The 18,346-nt window shown below is 40.4% G+C and overlaps 1 protein-coding gene across 1 annotated transcript in view; it reads right to left on the bottom strand.

The window, feature by feature from the left end:
* The window catches only part of magi2a (membrane associated guanylate kinase, WW and PDZ domain containing 2a), a 284,527-nt gene that overhangs the window by 85,142 nt on the left and 181,039 nt on the right, over positions 1-18,346 (bottom strand). The window contains exons 3-4 of the mRNA XM_085375635.1: positions 9,909-10,028; positions 2,034-2,249 (exon numbers count right to left, since the gene is read on the bottom strand). Of these exons, the coding sequence (XP_085231761.1) occupies positions 2,034-2,249; positions 9,909-10,028 (336 nt within the window). The remainder of the gene's footprint in view (positions 1-2,033; positions 2,250-9,908; positions 10,029-18,346) is intronic.

Genomic DNA, 18,346 nt, shown 5'->3' with positions numbered 1-18,346 from the left:
TGATGCCCTACTTTGAGTTGTGGCAGTGTGTGAAAGTGTTAGCGAGAGAAAAATGGGAAGACAGAGAAAGAGATGGCAAGTGTGAGCTCATCCCAGAGGAGGTTTGGTGGAGGGAAGTGAAGAGGGGACAAATGAAAGTAGCGGATTGAGAGATAATCTATGGGAGGGAAAGCGCGAGGTAGTGATCTGCTTAGATCACAGAGCCTGCTGTGCTCTATTGATTCCCCTTCTGCTCTCCTGGTCAGCCCACACTCGGTCCCTTTCAGAGACAAAACTCCTCCTGAGCCGAGAGAAGCTGCCCACTTTAACAAACAACATGCCTCAGCATGACGTTTTTGAGCATCTCACTATTGCTGAAGATATTTCCACTCTTGATTTATAAAAACTTTTCAACACTTCATGTACAAATTTGAACCGATGGCATTCTGGTCATAAAAGTGGTGCTCTGCTTCAGTTTGGGGTCTCCAAAGATGACAAAAACCTTTTTAAGAAACCCCCACTACCACTAGATTGAGATTACTGTTAATAAGCAGGTAAAAACATAAATCATGTCAGCTTCATTAAAAGTTGACTACCATACAGTAGGTCTTGTGTCAAAGTCTTAGCTTTTACATGCTGGGTTTTAATGAGATCACAATGTCAGAGATTTATATTATTTTATCATCCACAGCAATGTCCGGCAGGCTCCAGACAAAATGAAAGTAAAGTCAAAGTGTAAAATAACATGCAAAAAAACACACAATCTACTTTTTAAACTTTTTTTTGCTTCTGATTTCCTTTCATCAATTCAGGTATTTTATGTCTCTGATCCAGTAAAACAAATATGATATTTAAAGGAAAATCATCACTTCACCCTTAGAACATTTAATCTGAGTATTTTCTGTTTGTTTTTCTTCCGCAAATCATGAATCTTACCTTGTTTGACCTCGTTGCCAAAAGGAAACCAATATTGCATCCTTTAACCAAACTTCCCTTCTCAAAATATCACCTTAACAGCTCCATAGTATATAGCCGTAATTACATCCAAAAATACAGCTGCAGCACAATATAAAAGTAAGTGCAGGGATCAGCTGAAATCAGCACTCAGACTCCTTGAGCTTCTGTGCTGCTCTGACTGATGCTGTGCAGTGAAAGTCTTTTCCTGAGGCCATGAAACCATCTTAGAAAGTCACAGGACCGAAGCGTGGCTCTGGATTTGGAATCACAAAATTCGAACTCATAATGGTGTTTTTATGATCGCCTATTCATGTGATCACGGGTTTCAGTGCGTGACGGAGCAACTCCATGTATCTGTGTTTGTGTGTTTACGTGTTATAACAAGTGAACACACTAGAAGGTATACTTAGATACGTCTTTTTAGTCTAGTCTTTCAGTGCAGAGAATGGCACCTTTCTCTATCAGTTTATGGATAACGACAAGCTCTAGAGGTTTGGCCTTGTTACACAGAATGTTAAACCCCTTTTCTGCCAATTTTCTGTATTTACAAAGAGGATAACAGCACTTTCTACAGGGCTGATTCACAAATGAGAGAAAGCACTTAATAAAATGCCCTTGTTGATTTTTAAACAGCCTACAGGCTTTTGTTGAATTGGGGAGCAAAATATGTGTTTGCCCCTTGGCTATCTGTTCTGAGACACTGTTTATTAAAAATGGTACCTAATGAATGATATCAAATTCTAGAGAGCAGCAGCACTAATGCTTTAATCATAAACTGTTTGTGCCGCAGAGGTAATCACTGCGAGAGCGAATTGCCGTTCACTGTTTATATATCACGTCATTAAACTACATATAAAGATATTTGTGTAACCAATTAAAAGTGATAATCTGCCGTAAAATCATTTTCAAAGAAATGCATGTAAAAACAATCTGTTCCTGCATCTGTTGCTAGGCAACCGCCCTTAAAGAGACTGTCGCTGTAACATGCAGATCAGACTGAGCCCAAGCGTGACCTCAGACCCTGCTGTCATGATGAAGCCTTCGGCAGAAGTGACCTTTGCCTCTGTGCGTCTGTGGAGGTTGCTGTCGGGACTGACCTGGGGTGACAGCAACACCGTTGCCATTGACAATGGGTCTCTCCTCCTCCTCCTCCTCGGGGGGCTCGATGCTGGCTTTTTCCATGTTGCTGACTGACTTGTTGCGTTTCCTCTTGCCCTCTGAGCTGGGTCTGGCGCCCGGGAGCAGCTGGTCCGTTACATTTAGCAGCAGAGCGCTGGGCTCAGCCGGAGGCTTTGGGGTGCCGTAAAAGTTATCTGGAAAACAAAGTTTAGCTATAGACGTACAGTAGAGTGCAAAGGAACTTTAGATTCTCATACATCACATAATATCACCAAGTTGTCAAATTCCCTGTGAAAATGAGAGCAGGATGAAGGGATCTAAAAGATGGATATCACTGACAAGCTCTGGACATCTTAAAATGCAAATTTTAGATCAAAGCAACATTTGGCTAAAGCGCAGCCTCACTCTGATGGTATATGTCCACAGCTTCTGTGATTTCCACACTTCCCAATCACTGACTACGACAGCAGCTGGGAAATGCGTTCTGTTGCCAAAGTGTTGCAGTTTCACTGAATGGATTTGATTTGGCTTCTCCCCATTTGAATCAAGTTTACATTTAGCCTATTTTATGCAAATCAGAGCTCCCCAAACCTTTTAAACTAACCACACACACACACTCTAAAATATAGACCCATTGAACAGTTTCAGGGTTCATTGCTTACCTTGGTGTTTAAAGGAACACGTTTAGTTAAAGGTTTGCTAATATATAAGAAAGCAACTAGAAGAGCTGTTATTTTGGCCCATTTTATCCTCTCCCTCTCTACTGGGAAGAACCTCAGTACTTCAGAAGGAAACATGTTGGACCCCCCCCCTTTTTAAGTGTCTTAAAAGTAAATATATCTGCTTCTGTTAATCCCAGGAGATGACATGACATTAAAAAAAATAAAATCTGCATTTCCATAAAATTTTAATAAAGGAAAAGCAGCACTGAAAAATAATTCCTGTGTACATAATGTAGATGCAAAGAGGCAGCAGAACGGGCACGGAATAAAGAAAGTAAGGATGAGAGAAGCGAGAGCGGGTTAGGATGTTAGCCTTGTAATGTCAGATGAGTTCTGCACTTGAGATGTTGTTCCAGCTAATTCACCATCATCTGCACAAAGACGTGCACACTTGCAAAGTAATCTTGACCTGCACACATCTAATTGCGAGCTAATCGCAACCATTTAAAGAACAGCATATTTATTATTGCGAAGTTCTTCCATTACCTCCTCTGCATATAAATCACTTACTAGCCCAGTGCCTGGATTTCCGTGGAATATAACTATGGGTTTCTGCATGACTTGGACTGAATAATAACCATCTCTCTCTCGCTCTCTTAGTTTCGGTCTCTGCTCAGAACCAACTCCCCACCTCTGGGAACTGCAGGTTTTCATTTGGCTGTGATGCAACAGCTCCTTCCACAGTCGTCTAAGTTGATTTTACATTTTACTGTCATTCAGTTTAAGTACTGGCAGCAGTCCAGTACTGTTGACAGTCTCCATCAGTCAATGTGAAAACCTCATAACCTCATGTTTATGGATTTATATATTTTTTATTTTAATGAGTGCTGTTGAGATTTAATGTGATAAATCATTTTCTTCCAAAAAGCTGGAAAATGCTATAAAAGGCTCACACAAAGGGTAACTGGAAGAGCCAATACCTCAAAACCTAAGGGAAAAAAAAGTGTGCTGGCATTTTTAGATGTGAAGTGACCAATAAAACCACAAAGTTACAGTCTTTCCTTAAGCCATTGCAAGTCTCAAGCTTCTAAAAGCATTTTCATGCAGAGTGAAAAAACTGCAAGTTTTATGTGACTGACCGGACTTTTTCTTTTCGAGTTTTTCGCACAACAAACAGATGAGAGAGAGTGAGACATTGGATTATATTCATCCAAAGTCTGAGAGATTCTTCTGTCACTTAAAAGATCAGACACTACTTTCCTTGGAGGCTTCCTTTTAAATCGGTGACCTCATCCACTCAAGTGTGCCTGCTAGAGCACATGAAGGCTCTGCTTATGCGCAATTAACTAGGCTCAAGCATCTGAGACAAATTTTTACACATATATCAAGGGAAACATGAAGAAGCACCTATTGAAACATCATGTTCACATTGTGAAAAACCTAAAGGCTGCAACAGAGGCGGAGCCAGACATTTGAAACACCTGGGGCTTAGCCCTAAAGGGTAGTATGCATGTGGGATTTTTTTTTTTTTTTAGAATAGGTAGAATAGGTAGAAATGACTGAAAGATTAATTGGCTCTGTTTTGAGTTTTGTTCAAAAAAGAATGACTTCATATAGGAAAAAAATATATCACATATACAGGACACCTTAAGCTAGGTTTTTAATTAAGCAGCAAGGCAGAACAAAATCAGGGCTGTATCAAGACACAGGGACTAAACCCCAATTCAACCAGACCCAGAACTGATCCGGAATTAAAACAGGACTACAACAGTTCAAAATCAGGACTACTTGGGACTTAACCAAGACAGAACCAGAATCAGAACTAGATGATAGCAGCACTAAAAATCATCATAGACCTGCACTACACTTATTTTTTAATTCTACCAAAGTACAATATTTAGATTGAGAAAAGTTTATATAATTATTTAGTCTTGTTGTGCAAACAAGCCTGCAGAACTTAATAAATATAGAATTTGAAAAATAGTAAACCTAAAAAGAAACACTAGGTACGAGATACATGAGGTCCTGTGATACGGTGATACTTCTGGTAAACAACCATTTGACTAACATGTGAGTCTCACCTGCTCTTGTTTCACCTCTCTCTGTGTGTTCCTCTCTCCTTCTTTGTGCTGACAATCATCAAATATACAGTTGAAACCAGATATTTACACACAAACACTTTTTTAATTGTAACATCAAATTAGACTAAATGTTTATTTTTTTTTAGGTTGATAAATATAAAAACATATTTGTTAACTTTAAGAGTAAAGAGAGAAACTGTCTGTATTTCTTAATTGCAAATGGCACCAAATTGTATTCAAACTGAGCCACACTTATGGAGCTCCACAGTTCTCTTCCTGGTGTTTTGTTGACATCTCTTGATGTTCCCATGTCACAGAAACAGGCTCTGTGTTTTGCCTTGTATGCATCCACAGCTGTGCCACCAGTTTACTCACATGGACTCTACGAACCTATCAGAAGCTTCTTCAGCTCAGGATGGAATCGTCTGCAGTTTCTTATTAATTAACAATAAACTTAGTGTACATGTACTCCTAAATTTGATGAAAGTGATAAAAAATAGAAGCTCTGTCTCTCTTTATTCTGACATTTAACTAATTCAAAAGATATTTCAATATTTATTTATTTTATACTGAACAACATACAAAGCATAATATATAAAATAACATCTACCTGAGTTTTTCTTTGAAAGAAGCTCCTTATGTCCATTCTTGTATATCAGTGCATTACTGAAACCGATTTATTTAGCCATGGAGGGAAACAACTGAAAATATGAAATAAACACATGTAAGCTAAGACTCTCTAAAGAAACAGCTTTGTTGTTGTTCGGCTTTTCATTTCGCCATTTGTTGATTCACTTGAAGAGCGAGTAACGTAATATTGGTCAAGTGATCAGTTTGATATCAATCTTTCGTGATTCACCGTCATATTTACATTATTTGTACAGTACGAATGATTTGCTTTGGTACCTGGTCGAACTTCAGTTCTCCTCTGTCTGCCTGGCTGCGTTTCTCCAACAGCGCACTCGCAGGCAGCAGCTGCCCCGCCCCCCGCTTAGTGTCTGAGCTCGGATCATACCAATATCAGGGGGGATTCACGCACAGTCGTAAATTCCCACAGTGTGCACTATGTGCTTCGAATATTGTGTGTAGTTTTTGTTTTATACAGTTGTCAGCCAGGCATCTAACTATGAAAAAATTACACTCCAAAAGACCCCGGGCTTCTGACAAAACAACCCGGGCTTAAGCCCAGTAAGCCATACCCCCGCTCCGCCCCTGGGCTGCAATAAGAAATAGAAGCGAGCAGCTCTAAAGAGATTACGGAGACTGGTGGGATTAGAACCTCTGAACCAAAGACACGATTCCCGGACCCTTAATGAGCTGAAGCTGAGGAAAAAGTATACGCCGCGTGTGAACTTAAATAACTCGAAGCATCACAGAAACCTGGACTTTGAAGTTTGAGTAAGTGGTGGAAATGCTGTCACATCTAAAAGCCACGGTGATTTAAGTCTACAGTGTTACTGAAAGTAACTTCTTTTCTTAAAAAAAACAGAAGGAAATCACCTCAATAGTTGGGTTGCGGTCACGTGGTTCTGATGACGTGCGGAGGCAGCGCGATTTTTGAGTGGAGGGCGGAAGTAAACATGGAGGACACTGTGGAGAGTCAGGAGAGCAGCTATTGTGCAACTTTAGACCCCGTTTCTCGGGAGAGATATAAACAGATAGTTAAAAAATATATCGGACGTGATCCGTATTCTTTGAAAATGTCCGAATACACCACAGAAGTAAAGGATTTGCCTACTATCGAGGCTGTGGATATCACCAACTACTTGGTCCTCCAGACTTCTTACTACACTAGGCAGCAAATGAAAGCTTTCAAGAGTCTGGAGGCGTACAATTTTTTTGTCAGCGGGTGGGTCCACAACCTTGGAACAAAACGTCTCCGTGATGGATACAGTTTGGTGTTTGCAAGGGTGAGTGTTTGTTCTTATATTGCTTTATCTTAAACACGCTAACAGTTAGCGGTAGCGGCTTTAACGTCAACAAACATGCCACATCCTTAGGACTTCGTTAGAGTGACAGTTGTTTGTTTCAAGGTAAACCATTCTCAGAGGTCTAACGAGACACCTCTGAAGACTTGGGTAATTGCAAAGGAGGATGGAGAAGTGATTGCAGCTCATTGCAATTGTATGGCAGGGTTAGTAGCCTAATTAAGTAGGCTCAAATCCGGGCTCTCAGCCGTCTGTTGCATATCCAAAATCGCCTCTGCACATCGATGCTGTTCTGCCTTAAGCTTCATTCTTTTCTCTCGTTTGAGAACTGATTCCGATCTGGGTTTTCGTTCGTAGCCAAGATTGACCGTCGGAGCCCAGTCCTCCGACTCTTCGTCATCCAAAGCACTTGGGCAGCCTATAGTCCCAATCAAGTCAATATTAGACTACTAACTTAAAAGCACTAAGTAAACGAGAATTTAACGACAACCTAATGCTAATAAGTTCGTTTGCAAACATAACATTACCTCTGACGAAGTGGTCGCTGCAGACACGGGCATTGGCAGACTCTGCTCCTCCCGACTGTAAACGTAAATTTAAAATCCATTTTTTCCTACGTTTTTCGGTTAGAATTTTCCATTTTTCTCCTCTTCGTTGGGCTATTTTTGGTACCCTAAAATACCGTTTATCAGTTTCTCGGGTCGACCTACTGGAGCATCCGTAAACACAACAGGACATAGGCATTTTGCGTACTGTCTGTCTGTGATTTTGCGCTTATCTTTTTCACTTCCGACCGCCAGTCAAATTTCGCGCTTTACGTCGACGTCACGTCTACGTCAAATGAAACCTAGCTATTAACAAAAAAGATCAAAAATGAAACAAAAGGAAGGAGGAGCTGAGATTTCTTTGTCACAACACAATCATGAAATAAAAGCAGAGATGGTATAAATAGATGGACGCAGCGATCGGAGTGGGTAGTGTCCAGTTATGAAGCTTCACACTGAAGGTTTTCCCTTATGTAAACCTGTCATGCAAGGGGTGGATCTGACACAGAACTCATTGGCAATAATCCTCCTTTCTGACTCTAATAATAACCATAATTTACAAAATGAACTTCATATTTTATTGAATATGAGTTGGAACTAGAGATTTAGCCAACAAAGTCCTCAGAACACAAAGCACAGCAAGGCAGCTGAGAGTAATTTTCCTATAGACTTCTATACAACTGGACAGCTTTTTGCAACCAGGGGATCCAGCCCCCTGGTGGTCATTAAAAATAATGCAGCCTTTAGGTACTGAAGGCCATGTCTATCTTGTATCCATACTGTTAAGGATTTTTTTCTTAGCAAAAAAAAGAGAAAAGAAAAAACGACGGATAAGAGTTTATTCGGAGACCTCATCTCCGCCACAGCATCTCTGTTCCTTCAGCAGACTACACCAAACTCATATCCAGATAAGTGAGGATCTCTCCTGCACCGCTGAACAAAATCATCTGCTAGTACTCCTCCTGCCCATCATCATTTACAAATAACATTTTGCTATTTCATTGCCTTTTAGTTATTGTCATTGTTTTGGTAAAACTTGTTCAGGCGCACTCCAATGCATTTGTTTTTGCAATTTTTAAAGCTTAAGCTACACTTTTCATGTACCCACCGGATTCTGCAGAGGTAACGCCCCTCCCCGGGGCATCCTCGATGGGGAAGAGTGGTAAATGTAAACATCTCTTTCCATAACAGCCAACCCTAAAGCTATTTCAAATTACAGTCACGAGTTATTCTAATTTTGTCCATTTCATATCGCTCTGTGCAACAATATATGTAGAAATGTTGCAGCTGGTTTTGGTTGGAACTCACTACCTAGTAGTTAATGTTGGCTCTAACTGGCATTCACATGGTGTAACAGATGGCTTTATCTATCTGACGAGCTTCATCATTACAGCAAATATAACCTAAGGTGTACGGTTATTGTAATATTTAGAGCTCACAATCAAAACATGAAAAAACAAAAAGATTATTTTATTACGCTGGAATAATGAAAATGAATGGCAATGGCATATTTTTACGCTATCATTAAATTACCACCCAGACTCCTGTTTTATAAGTTGAAGAACACCAGGGATGTAATTAAAATAACCACTGTGAAAAAGTAAGTGGAAATTAACTGAGGAAGAAAAACTGGAGTTTCTTTCACTTTGTGACTCAGCTGATTAAAGATATTTGTTAAAAAATAGAGCAAAACAGTAAGATGTTTGGACTTTGGATGTTTGGATGTTTGCTTTTCTCTGGGAAATGTTTTCTAGGAATTGAACCTGAGAAATTCCTATTTTTTTTCCTACTAACAAGTCAAACCTCTCTCCTTTTTTTACCAGGCAGCTCTTTCCTTTAAAATTCATGCCTTCCTTCTTTCTTCCACATCTAATTGGCCATTAAATTATTAAAATGTATAAAAGGCTGTATGATGGCCGAGCGACCGCGCAAGAAGGAACTCTGTCTCCCTCTCCCCATGGAAGGCAGCTCCCATCGCCAAAAGGATCTAACATTGCTTCTGGCAACCGACCATTAAATTGGCCATCTGCAATTTCCTTTTTTTTTTTTTGCTCCATCCTGCAGGGGCGGCAGGCTGACAGAGACTGGAGTCAGGTGGGAGAGAAGAAAGTCGGCTGCTATGTGTTATCTATATAATGGTAGGGGTCTCCTGAGAGTTGGAGGTGGACAGGCAAACTAGGCGCTGGACTTTTTGAGTGGTTTAAAATCTAAGCCTCAGGCCTGTCTGACCACAGGAAAGAGATGGAAGAGAGTATCTGTTTGTCTGGATTAGGAGCCTGAAGAGCCACTGCAGCTCAGGCTCAAGGGAGCCAAGAAAAAGCCAGCATGAACGTACTGTGTGTGTGTGTGTGTGTGTGTGTGTGTGTGTTTCATTGAGAATTTACTTTAGATTGGTTTTAGTGTCCTTCATGTCAGATTTCACTCTCATCTCCATAGAGCCAAAAGATGGATAAATGGAAGCAGACTTGTGTGGGGGAAGTGTGGACGTGAGGTGATGAGCCCCATTCATTCAAGCTGCTGAAAACTACCCATAGTGCCACACTGAAGCATACATTCCTTAAAAAAATATAGAAATATCACAAAGAAGAATGGCCGCAATCATACGCGTTATTAAGCGTGTCTTAAATAAATCCTTACCTTCATATGTTCCACTCTCTAGCAGGGCTCCACTTTTCTCCAGTTCCATAAACCGGTCAATGGTCACGAAATTATAATCCACCCCCGGGACCTCTCCTTCCTTGGGCTGCCTGGTTGTGCCTGCAGAAGATAAGCAAGAAGAGCTATAATGTGAATAACTACTGAATGAGAGGGGGACTTTGATTAAGGGTGAGTCTTTTTCAGTGTTTTCGAGACGATCAGAACAAGCTGACCCAGGCCCAGCTCTATTCATTAAATTCCCTATCTTTACATTCCTTTTTTTGTCCCATCCTTTGTACAGCTGAGACTGAATATTTAACAGAGAGGAGAAGTGGCAAGGTATGATTTCAGGAGCTAAGTGATGCAATTTGGACACCAAGAGGAGAAATCAAATCAATTTGCATGGAGTTGACAGCATGTCGAGGACTCCCTGACAGGAGCAGCGGTCCTGCCAGCTGACAGGAACACGGGTGCGGTGAAAATATTTTACCCTGTGATAGCAGCATTTTAAGTCAAGTCACGACCATCATTTCTCCTCCAGTTACTAAAACAAAGTGTGTCAAAGTGTTTACAATGTTAAAATGAGGTACAAATGACTTCCTAAATACGTTCTCATAGCTGTGTGCTAATTAGACTAGTTAAAACTGATCCCAGCTGTGATAACACGCAGCACTCTACCCCTGAGGTGCTGAATGGGTTTTCACATCTGAGGGAGCGTTACTCACACTAAAGCAGAGCCTGTAAACCACACTTGTTAAAGCCTGACTATAAAGTATCCAACTGTGTGTTTTAAAGTTAACGGCGGAGCGTTGTGCCACCGATCGCCCCTTGTACGCAGCATGGGGTGATTTGACTTTATGTGAGGCCAGATGACATCGCTCCTGCATTACAAGTTTCAAACAACGCCTGTAAAAGTTTGTGTGTTGTGTAGATGTGGGCCAAGAAAAGCCAAAAGTACGCAGGTTTCAGTTTCCATAAACACAGATTACTGCACTTTTAACTGTATAAACAGAGCTACATCAGTTAAAGAGCTGATCTTAAAACTACCAAGTGGGAAAAATGGGTATGCTTAAGAGCCCAAGAGGATGAAATTGTTAGTTTTTCTTGGTTCACTTCATGAATAAGAAGAAAGGGGATAGAATCAGCAAGCCTACTTCATCTTACTGCCCCTAAAGGGTTTACATTAAAGGCTGAAAAACTCCTTGAGGTTCTCGAGGCTGCAAGTCGGCCAACATCAAGATCGGGCAGTTTAGAGACATTTGCATGGTTTGTGTTTTATACTTGAACTTTTCAGCAACAACAATCAGAAAATCTTGCCCTCTTTGGCAACACGCGTGGAGGTGAGAGAGCAAGAAGAGGGTTTGATCTTCTCTCAAGCCGTCTGATCACTTCAATCACTTCTCATATGTACAAACAAGAGTGAGGCTGAATGCTTTGAAGGAGAGAGTATTCAAAAAAGTGCATACGCTATTCGCATTTGAAATGCTGCCACTTGGATCAGGTATAAACAACTTTGCCATCAGACGTGACTGAGCCTCACATGGGGTGTATGAACTCACTGAGGTCTGCTTCTTTCATGTGTCAGCGTTTAGACAGTGTGATCAACATCATCAGCCCGAGCTTAAACTTCTTAAGATTTTAAAGTTTGGAACTGAAAAAATCTGAATCCAATTAAGATTTTTTAAACCCCCTAATCTTCAGGGCACCCAAGGGTTAAAAGGGGTCACCGCTTTAAATAGTGAAGTTTGGACAAAAGCAAACAGGTAAACAAAAAGCTCATGTTCAGAGTGTTTGAAACACTTTTGTCTGCTCTTGGTTCTTAATAAATTCAGAGAATCAATATCCCTAATATGGTCCTGTCAAAGGAAAGGCTTTGCTGTGCACTGGTCCTATGCAGAGCCTACCCACAGCTTTGCAGACCATTATCCACATGTAGCCATTTACTGTCATCACTGCCAAAATATATGAAACCACCGATCTGCTGCTGGTCCTTCAGCTTCTACCTGAGACTGAAGTTACAGTATTTTGTCGTCACAGTTTTCATCGACGACTGTTTGTTTTCCAGGCGATGTCTAAATAAAAATTTATGCATGAGGACAAAAAGTATGATGAAATGTGTTGACACTTCCGTCAACAAATAAAAAGTTAAACAAACTGTTCTGGAGAGATGAGAGAAAGGCGGAACGAGTTTGGAAGTGATCCAATGAGAAGTAATCTTCTGGTGCTGTAAGGTTAGACGGGCACATTTTCTCTGCCACCAGGAAGCAGTACAGTACAACAACTAGCTCCTATGCTTCCTGATGCTCATGAAAACGTGACAAAATGTCAGCGCTTGGGAGGAAGAGAAGATTTGACATATAGACACATTTTGTCTTTGTTGTCAAGGAAACTGAGATGCTTTGTTAAATGTATGGAGCAACTTGCTGGTAAAAAATGACAAAGCAACTTTAGATTTAGTCTATCATAATCTTATGATATTTAGTTGACTCAAACTAGACTAAAATAACTTAGGTGCCTAAATTAGGACTAAAACTAAATCAAAATTTGTTGTCAAAGTCAACACTTCTGTCTACTGTCTGTGTCAGTCACTCTGTTCCCTGTTCAAGCCCACATTACAACTAGTCAGCGTTCAACCTACGTATAGCATCATCCCTGGTAGGCTACATGCTGTCGGGTTTTGGAGGACTGCACACAACCACATCTTCGTAGTTTGCTTACCTACAAACGTCACTTTGTGTAGCCAAAGGGACATGAATGCACCACGGTGAATCAGGCACAGAGATCTGGCTTTGGATAAGTGCACAGATGCCCCATCCAACGAGTGTTAAATGCTGCATTTAGGGTGTAAGTTTAGCTCACTCTGTTGAGCAGCCTCATGTTGTTATTGTAGGCAAAGGCACGGGTTCAAATTTATGGTGTGTGTTAGCCCTGCTCTTTTGCCCAGCTTTTTTATCTTACCTTATCACATTAAGGCTCAAAAATATATTAAAAGAAAGATGGAATTTAAAATCTTCCTTAAATCTAGATAACTGCAAACCCTTCTGAAACCTAACGTGCACTTCCCTAGCCTACATCGTCTGTGAGTGTCCTGTTTCATAGCTTTGTTTCCTCCGATTGATTTCTGGCTGTTTGTTCTGCCACTGCTTTTTTAATTGGCTCAAAATGAAATGAACTCTCCAGAAGAAAACGTTAGTGTTTTGACAGTGAAACGGTGGAGCAAAGTAGGCACACCACACACAAGTATAAATGCTCTTCATAGAGTCAATGATGAAGTTTGAATAAGCTTAATCTTTTGTTGATGCGTTATAGCCAGTAAGATGCAAGCTAGCTTAACAGGGGAAGAAAAGGAGCTAAAATGTTTTAATGCTGATAAACTGAAGGGGAGCTGCAAGGTCTAGTATGAGATAAATCTGAACCATTTTGAACTATGGATCATGCAGAGCTATGGTAATAGAGTCCAAAAATAAAATATGCAATTGAAAATATATACGCTTGAATCATTTTTTGTGTGTGTTTCTTGTCATTCCCAGTCTCTATGTTGATAGATTATCTGTCTTTTCAATATTTTGCTCTGAAATAAAGGCAAAAACTATCCCAGAATTTTTTACTTAATTTAAATTTTTTTGCTGTGAACAACAAAACAAATCTTCTTTACTTCAAACCAGCTGCATGCCGTTAACCTTCGTGTCAAACCTTTTCATTTCTTCTTGTTAACAGGTTGATTATTGGTGCTTAAATGGAGAGAGCAAACCCCGAAAAGAATCAATGATCAGCTGGTGTCCTGGGGACTGCAGCGCCCGACTTTGTTCGCATAAGATTCACTCAGAGGAACCCTTTCATTTCTCGAGCACATGATACTGACATGACTATTTCATGAACTAAAGTGGCACCCTGTATGCACTTTTTCAGATGCTCAAATAGAAATTTACTGTCAAAACTAAAACATCAAGCTGGAACCTGCTGAGAGAGTAAGTCATGTGAGCTGATAAGAGCAAATGAGCAGCAGGGAACACCGTGGTCTACGCAAAAAAGTATTTTTGTGTTTCTGTTTGTGCTGCACCTCCAGAGGAGAAGAGCTTCTTGATTGTGTCTGTCTGCATGGGGGCTTGTGTACTCGTCAGATTAGCCTCCCTCCCAGGCAGAGCTCCTGACTGAGCAGCAGACACACATACACATGAAATTTCAAAGAGGACCTTTGATGTTGGGGGGCTATATTTAGCCGAATCTTCTGGTAGGACTTCTCTAGGGTGACAATTTCTAAAAGGAAGCACCCACAATGCCTCTCGATTTTCAGTCCTTTGTATGTGGGTCATGATCCTTTAGTGCTGATCTGTGAAAATAGAAACACCCCGCTCAAGTGCGCAGTATTTCTTTAGGAAGGTAAGTCATGATTATGTATAAAAGCCTCGGACACTTATCAAGATTTACTACTTTGTTCATAATTTAGTTAGTTTACCAGAGTCTGGGGTTAAAAAAAATCCCCTTAGGTGTGTTTCAGGAGTGTGTGAAGCTCTCCTTAAAAATAGGCATGCATACAAAACTTGAGCACAAACATGTTTCATTGATGTTTGAAGTGGGAAAAACTGAATACTACCCTAGCAGCAAAAATATTCTACCAGTTTAGAAAAAGAAAGAAAGTAAGACTTCCCTCTTAGCATTTGATTAGCATTTCAAAAATGAACAGGAGGTGCAATTTGACCAAAAGAATTGTAGCAGTTTCAGTTTTTGTGTGTGTGTGTATTTTTAAATCACAGTCATCCTCTTTTGCTACGGTCTTCTTTATTTTGGAATAAAAACTGAAGATAGAGAGAAAGAGAAATAGATCTTAGCAGATAACCAGAAGTGATTTTCACACCTTCCAACTTACACTTTGGACTCTGATTGGTTTTCCCACTTGGTCCAGGTGTGATTTAGGGCAGGTGCGAACCCAGTAAATTCACGTGGGTGCAGACAAAAACAACTGCACCGAGACTCTTGAGTTGAAATGTCTAGAACTCAAGTGCTGTGTTTATCCTCCCTTCAGATGGTCTGCTAGGGCTTTACTGCAGACACCTTCAGTTTTGGGTTGCTTTTGCTGAATGTTTTGGGTCATTATCCGTTTGCACAGTGATGCACCAACTGACCACTTATGCAGCATTTGGCTGTGTCTGAGCACAGAGTATAGCCTTGAATACTTCAGGATTCATTCAACTACTTGGTGCGACTGCTGATAGAAGTATCAGCAGTCGCACCATTAATAAGTAGTAATAAGCACTTGTGACCCAGTTCCATTGGCAGCCATACATAACATTTCCTCCACCGTGTTTCACAGATGATGTGTGTGTACTTCAGTTCGTGAGCTGTTTCTCTCCTTCTCCGGTTGATCTTGGATTCATCTGTCAAAATAAAATCCTGGTAAAGATCTTTCAGATGTTTCTTGGTAAAGTCTAATCTGACCTTCCTGTTCTTGAGTGTAACCTGTGGTTTACACCTTGTTGTAAACCTTCTGTATTTCCATTGATGAAGGCATCTCTTTAGACTTTGACAATGATACGCCCACCTACTCAACAGTGTTCCTGGTCTTTCAGGCCTTTTAGTGTTGCTGAGTTGACCAGCACATCCCTTCTTTTTGAGAATAATGTATCAGATTGTTGATTTTGCCCTAAATCCTAAAGTTTTTTGGTTTCTCTCTACAGCCACACGTCTTTGGACCTCACACTGAGAGTTTCCCTGAGCATCTACATTTCAGTTCAACTTCAGATCTTCTCTCTGATTACTTGCTCATAAAATAAAAAAGCAGCAGACCTCACCCAGACAGGAAACTCCTTGTCGGTCAATTGTCCAGTTACTTCTGAGACTCTAAAAAAAGAGGGCACTAGTGTAGTTCAATGTCTGCAATCAATCACTAATAGTTGTTAATTCAACCTACAAGCTATTATTTTTCTGAAAGCAATTGTGCAAGCCTGACAAGCTTCAAACTGAAACTAAATCATCCGGCCTGACAATGCATGACACAGTTTGGTGGTACTGTGAAAAAATAAAATACATCTCTAAAGAACATTTAGTTTCTACACATGAGGCATCCACAGCAGACGTGTTGCGCTCTTAAACAGACGTATAAATCCACCTTTACATCTTTAGAGTCTAGGACAGTCTTCAAAGGCAGGGGAAGAGATAGACAATGCCATTGAGTACTTTAGCAAATAGCAGCTCATTTCCTTGTTGTTAGCATTTGAAAATAAATTATTGTTTTCTCCCAGGAGATGCAAAACAAGAAACATAGAATGGCAGAAAGTTAACAATGAGAACATCGCACTGAGCTGTTTGTATGCTGAGTGAGAGTGAGAAGTGAGTACAGGTGTAAAAACAGAGGAGCGGATGAGAGAGCAGCTTAAGTTGTAGCGTGGGCTGCGGCCCTCGTAGCCTACAGCCATCCTGCTGCTCTCAAGTAAGTTCTCGAGCCAGATACAACTCCACAGTCACGGGCCACGAGTCCAGCCCTCACTTGTGCAGCCAAGCACCATTATCGGATGCCCCTGTCAAAGCTAACACCTGTAGTGGTTTCACACTGGGACTAGTGCTCCTACAGAATACATTAACATAGCTCTGAGCCCATCTGTATGTTAATCAAATACACCAGATGAAATGCATGACCTCTGTGTTCTGCCTCACAGTTGCACATTGAGAATAAAATCACTGTAACCTGCGCACAATTTGAACTTAACTGTAGGCAATACAAAAAAGTGCAACAGGGACCCAGACAGTCTCTGGAAAGCAGAAACATTGGCCTCTATTTAAAACAACAGATTCATATCCAGAGTATGTCCTGAAGCATGACAGAGAGATGTTGTACTGTGTATTTATGATAGGGAATCAAAGCATGTGCACGGGCCCTGAGGAAAAGATTATACCATAAGAATTCAAACAAATCATTTCCATACAGTTACACAGTGCGGTCTAAAAGCAAAGAAAAATATGGAAAGTAAAGCAAATGTTTATCTTTGATGTTTTTGCTTTAAACTGAGCGTAATGTCCTCTTACAGAATATTGGGGTAAAAAAAAATTAAGGCTCATTTTTGCAATTTCAAGGTGATGTACTTTTTCAAAATCTGCCCAAGGGCTTTAATAGGATCAGCTTAATCTTTGGTCAGTAAACCTAAAGAGTTTGATGCTAAAGTGGGGATTTAAAATTTCTGTCATTGGCTGACACTTTGTCCAGTTTGTCATAAACGTTATTTATGATTCATCATGTTTGATAAAGGTCCGCCCCTGTATGCCAATTTTCAATAACAGTCACAGCACCACCTAGTGACAACAGGAAATGACCAGAGCCATCTGCTCAGCCTCTTTAGGTTATATTATTTTGAAAACTGTGACTTTTCATCAAATGTTGCGACCCTGGCAGCATGGCCCATTTTGATATTTTGCCATGAAGCACGAAATTGCTGTAACTCAAAAACGTATTGTCCAACCTGCTCCAAACTGGCCCCAATCTGAATACAGATGACCATTAGAGCGTTACCTAGAAATGCCAGATTTATATTTAAACTGCTTCTCCTCCTCAAAAGTGGTGATCCAAAATCTTATAAAATCATGAACCTCGGCAAACTCATCAGGCATAAAGAACTGTTTGGATTTTATGGGTTGTGCATATGTGTGTGGTAAAATGGGTGCATAACGCCCATAATGATCTGCTAGATTATGATCTTTTAATTAATTTATTTAGAGATCAAAAATTTGCTTTTGTACAGATATTTTGTTATGTGTCTGTTTGCCATGCCCAACAAAACTAACGTTTTCTTACATTTATATATTTTTCAATTGCTATTGTGGACGTGCAGGTCTTTTACAATTGCACTGGAGACCAGTACATTCAATTAAATCTATCATCTCTTCAAGTAGATCCTGATTCATAGCCACTGTGGATTTACGGTGGAACAAGCAAAGTGAAAACAGTTCACAAAGTTCCTCCATTTGTCATTAAGTGGCCAAGCCCTTTGGGGTGCAGGCTCTGATCATTTAAAACAACCCTGGATAGTGGCGTTAATATCTATAGCACTAATTGGCTATTCGTTAGTTCTCCTGCGGTGCTCACTGGACCGTTCTTCAATTAAAAAACATCTGTTTCCTTCACAGTGTTGGAAAAATCAGTCGGCTTGGTAATTTTTTTGCCGTGAAAAATAGCGTTTATAATGGGTTTCAATGGGGCACAAATCGACCACTAGGACCAATAGCGTAAGTTTATCGCTAGCTTAGCCACTGAAGCTAATTTCCGGAAGTCATACTGAAATTTTAACAGTAAATGTGACCGAACTTTTTTTTGCAGACTTTCGCTATATTCCATTCAACACTGTGCAAATGGCATGTAATCGAAATTTGAAAATAGCCACAAATCGACCCAAGACTCTCCAGGGGTTGTGCCCATCTCATTCTCTCTGGTTTAAATAAATAAAACATGT

Source organism: Diplotaxodon limnothrissa, linkage group LG17 (assembly GCF_057381915.1).
Source record: "Diplotaxodon limnothrissa isolate DT_005_m linkage group LG17, D_limnothrissa_male_GT1.1, whole genome shotgun sequence".
Lineage (NCBI taxonomy): Eukaryota > Metazoa > Chordata > Actinopteri > Cichliformes > Cichlidae > Diplotaxodon > Diplotaxodon limnothrissa.
This window is presented reverse-complemented; position numbering and strand designations above follow the sequence as displayed.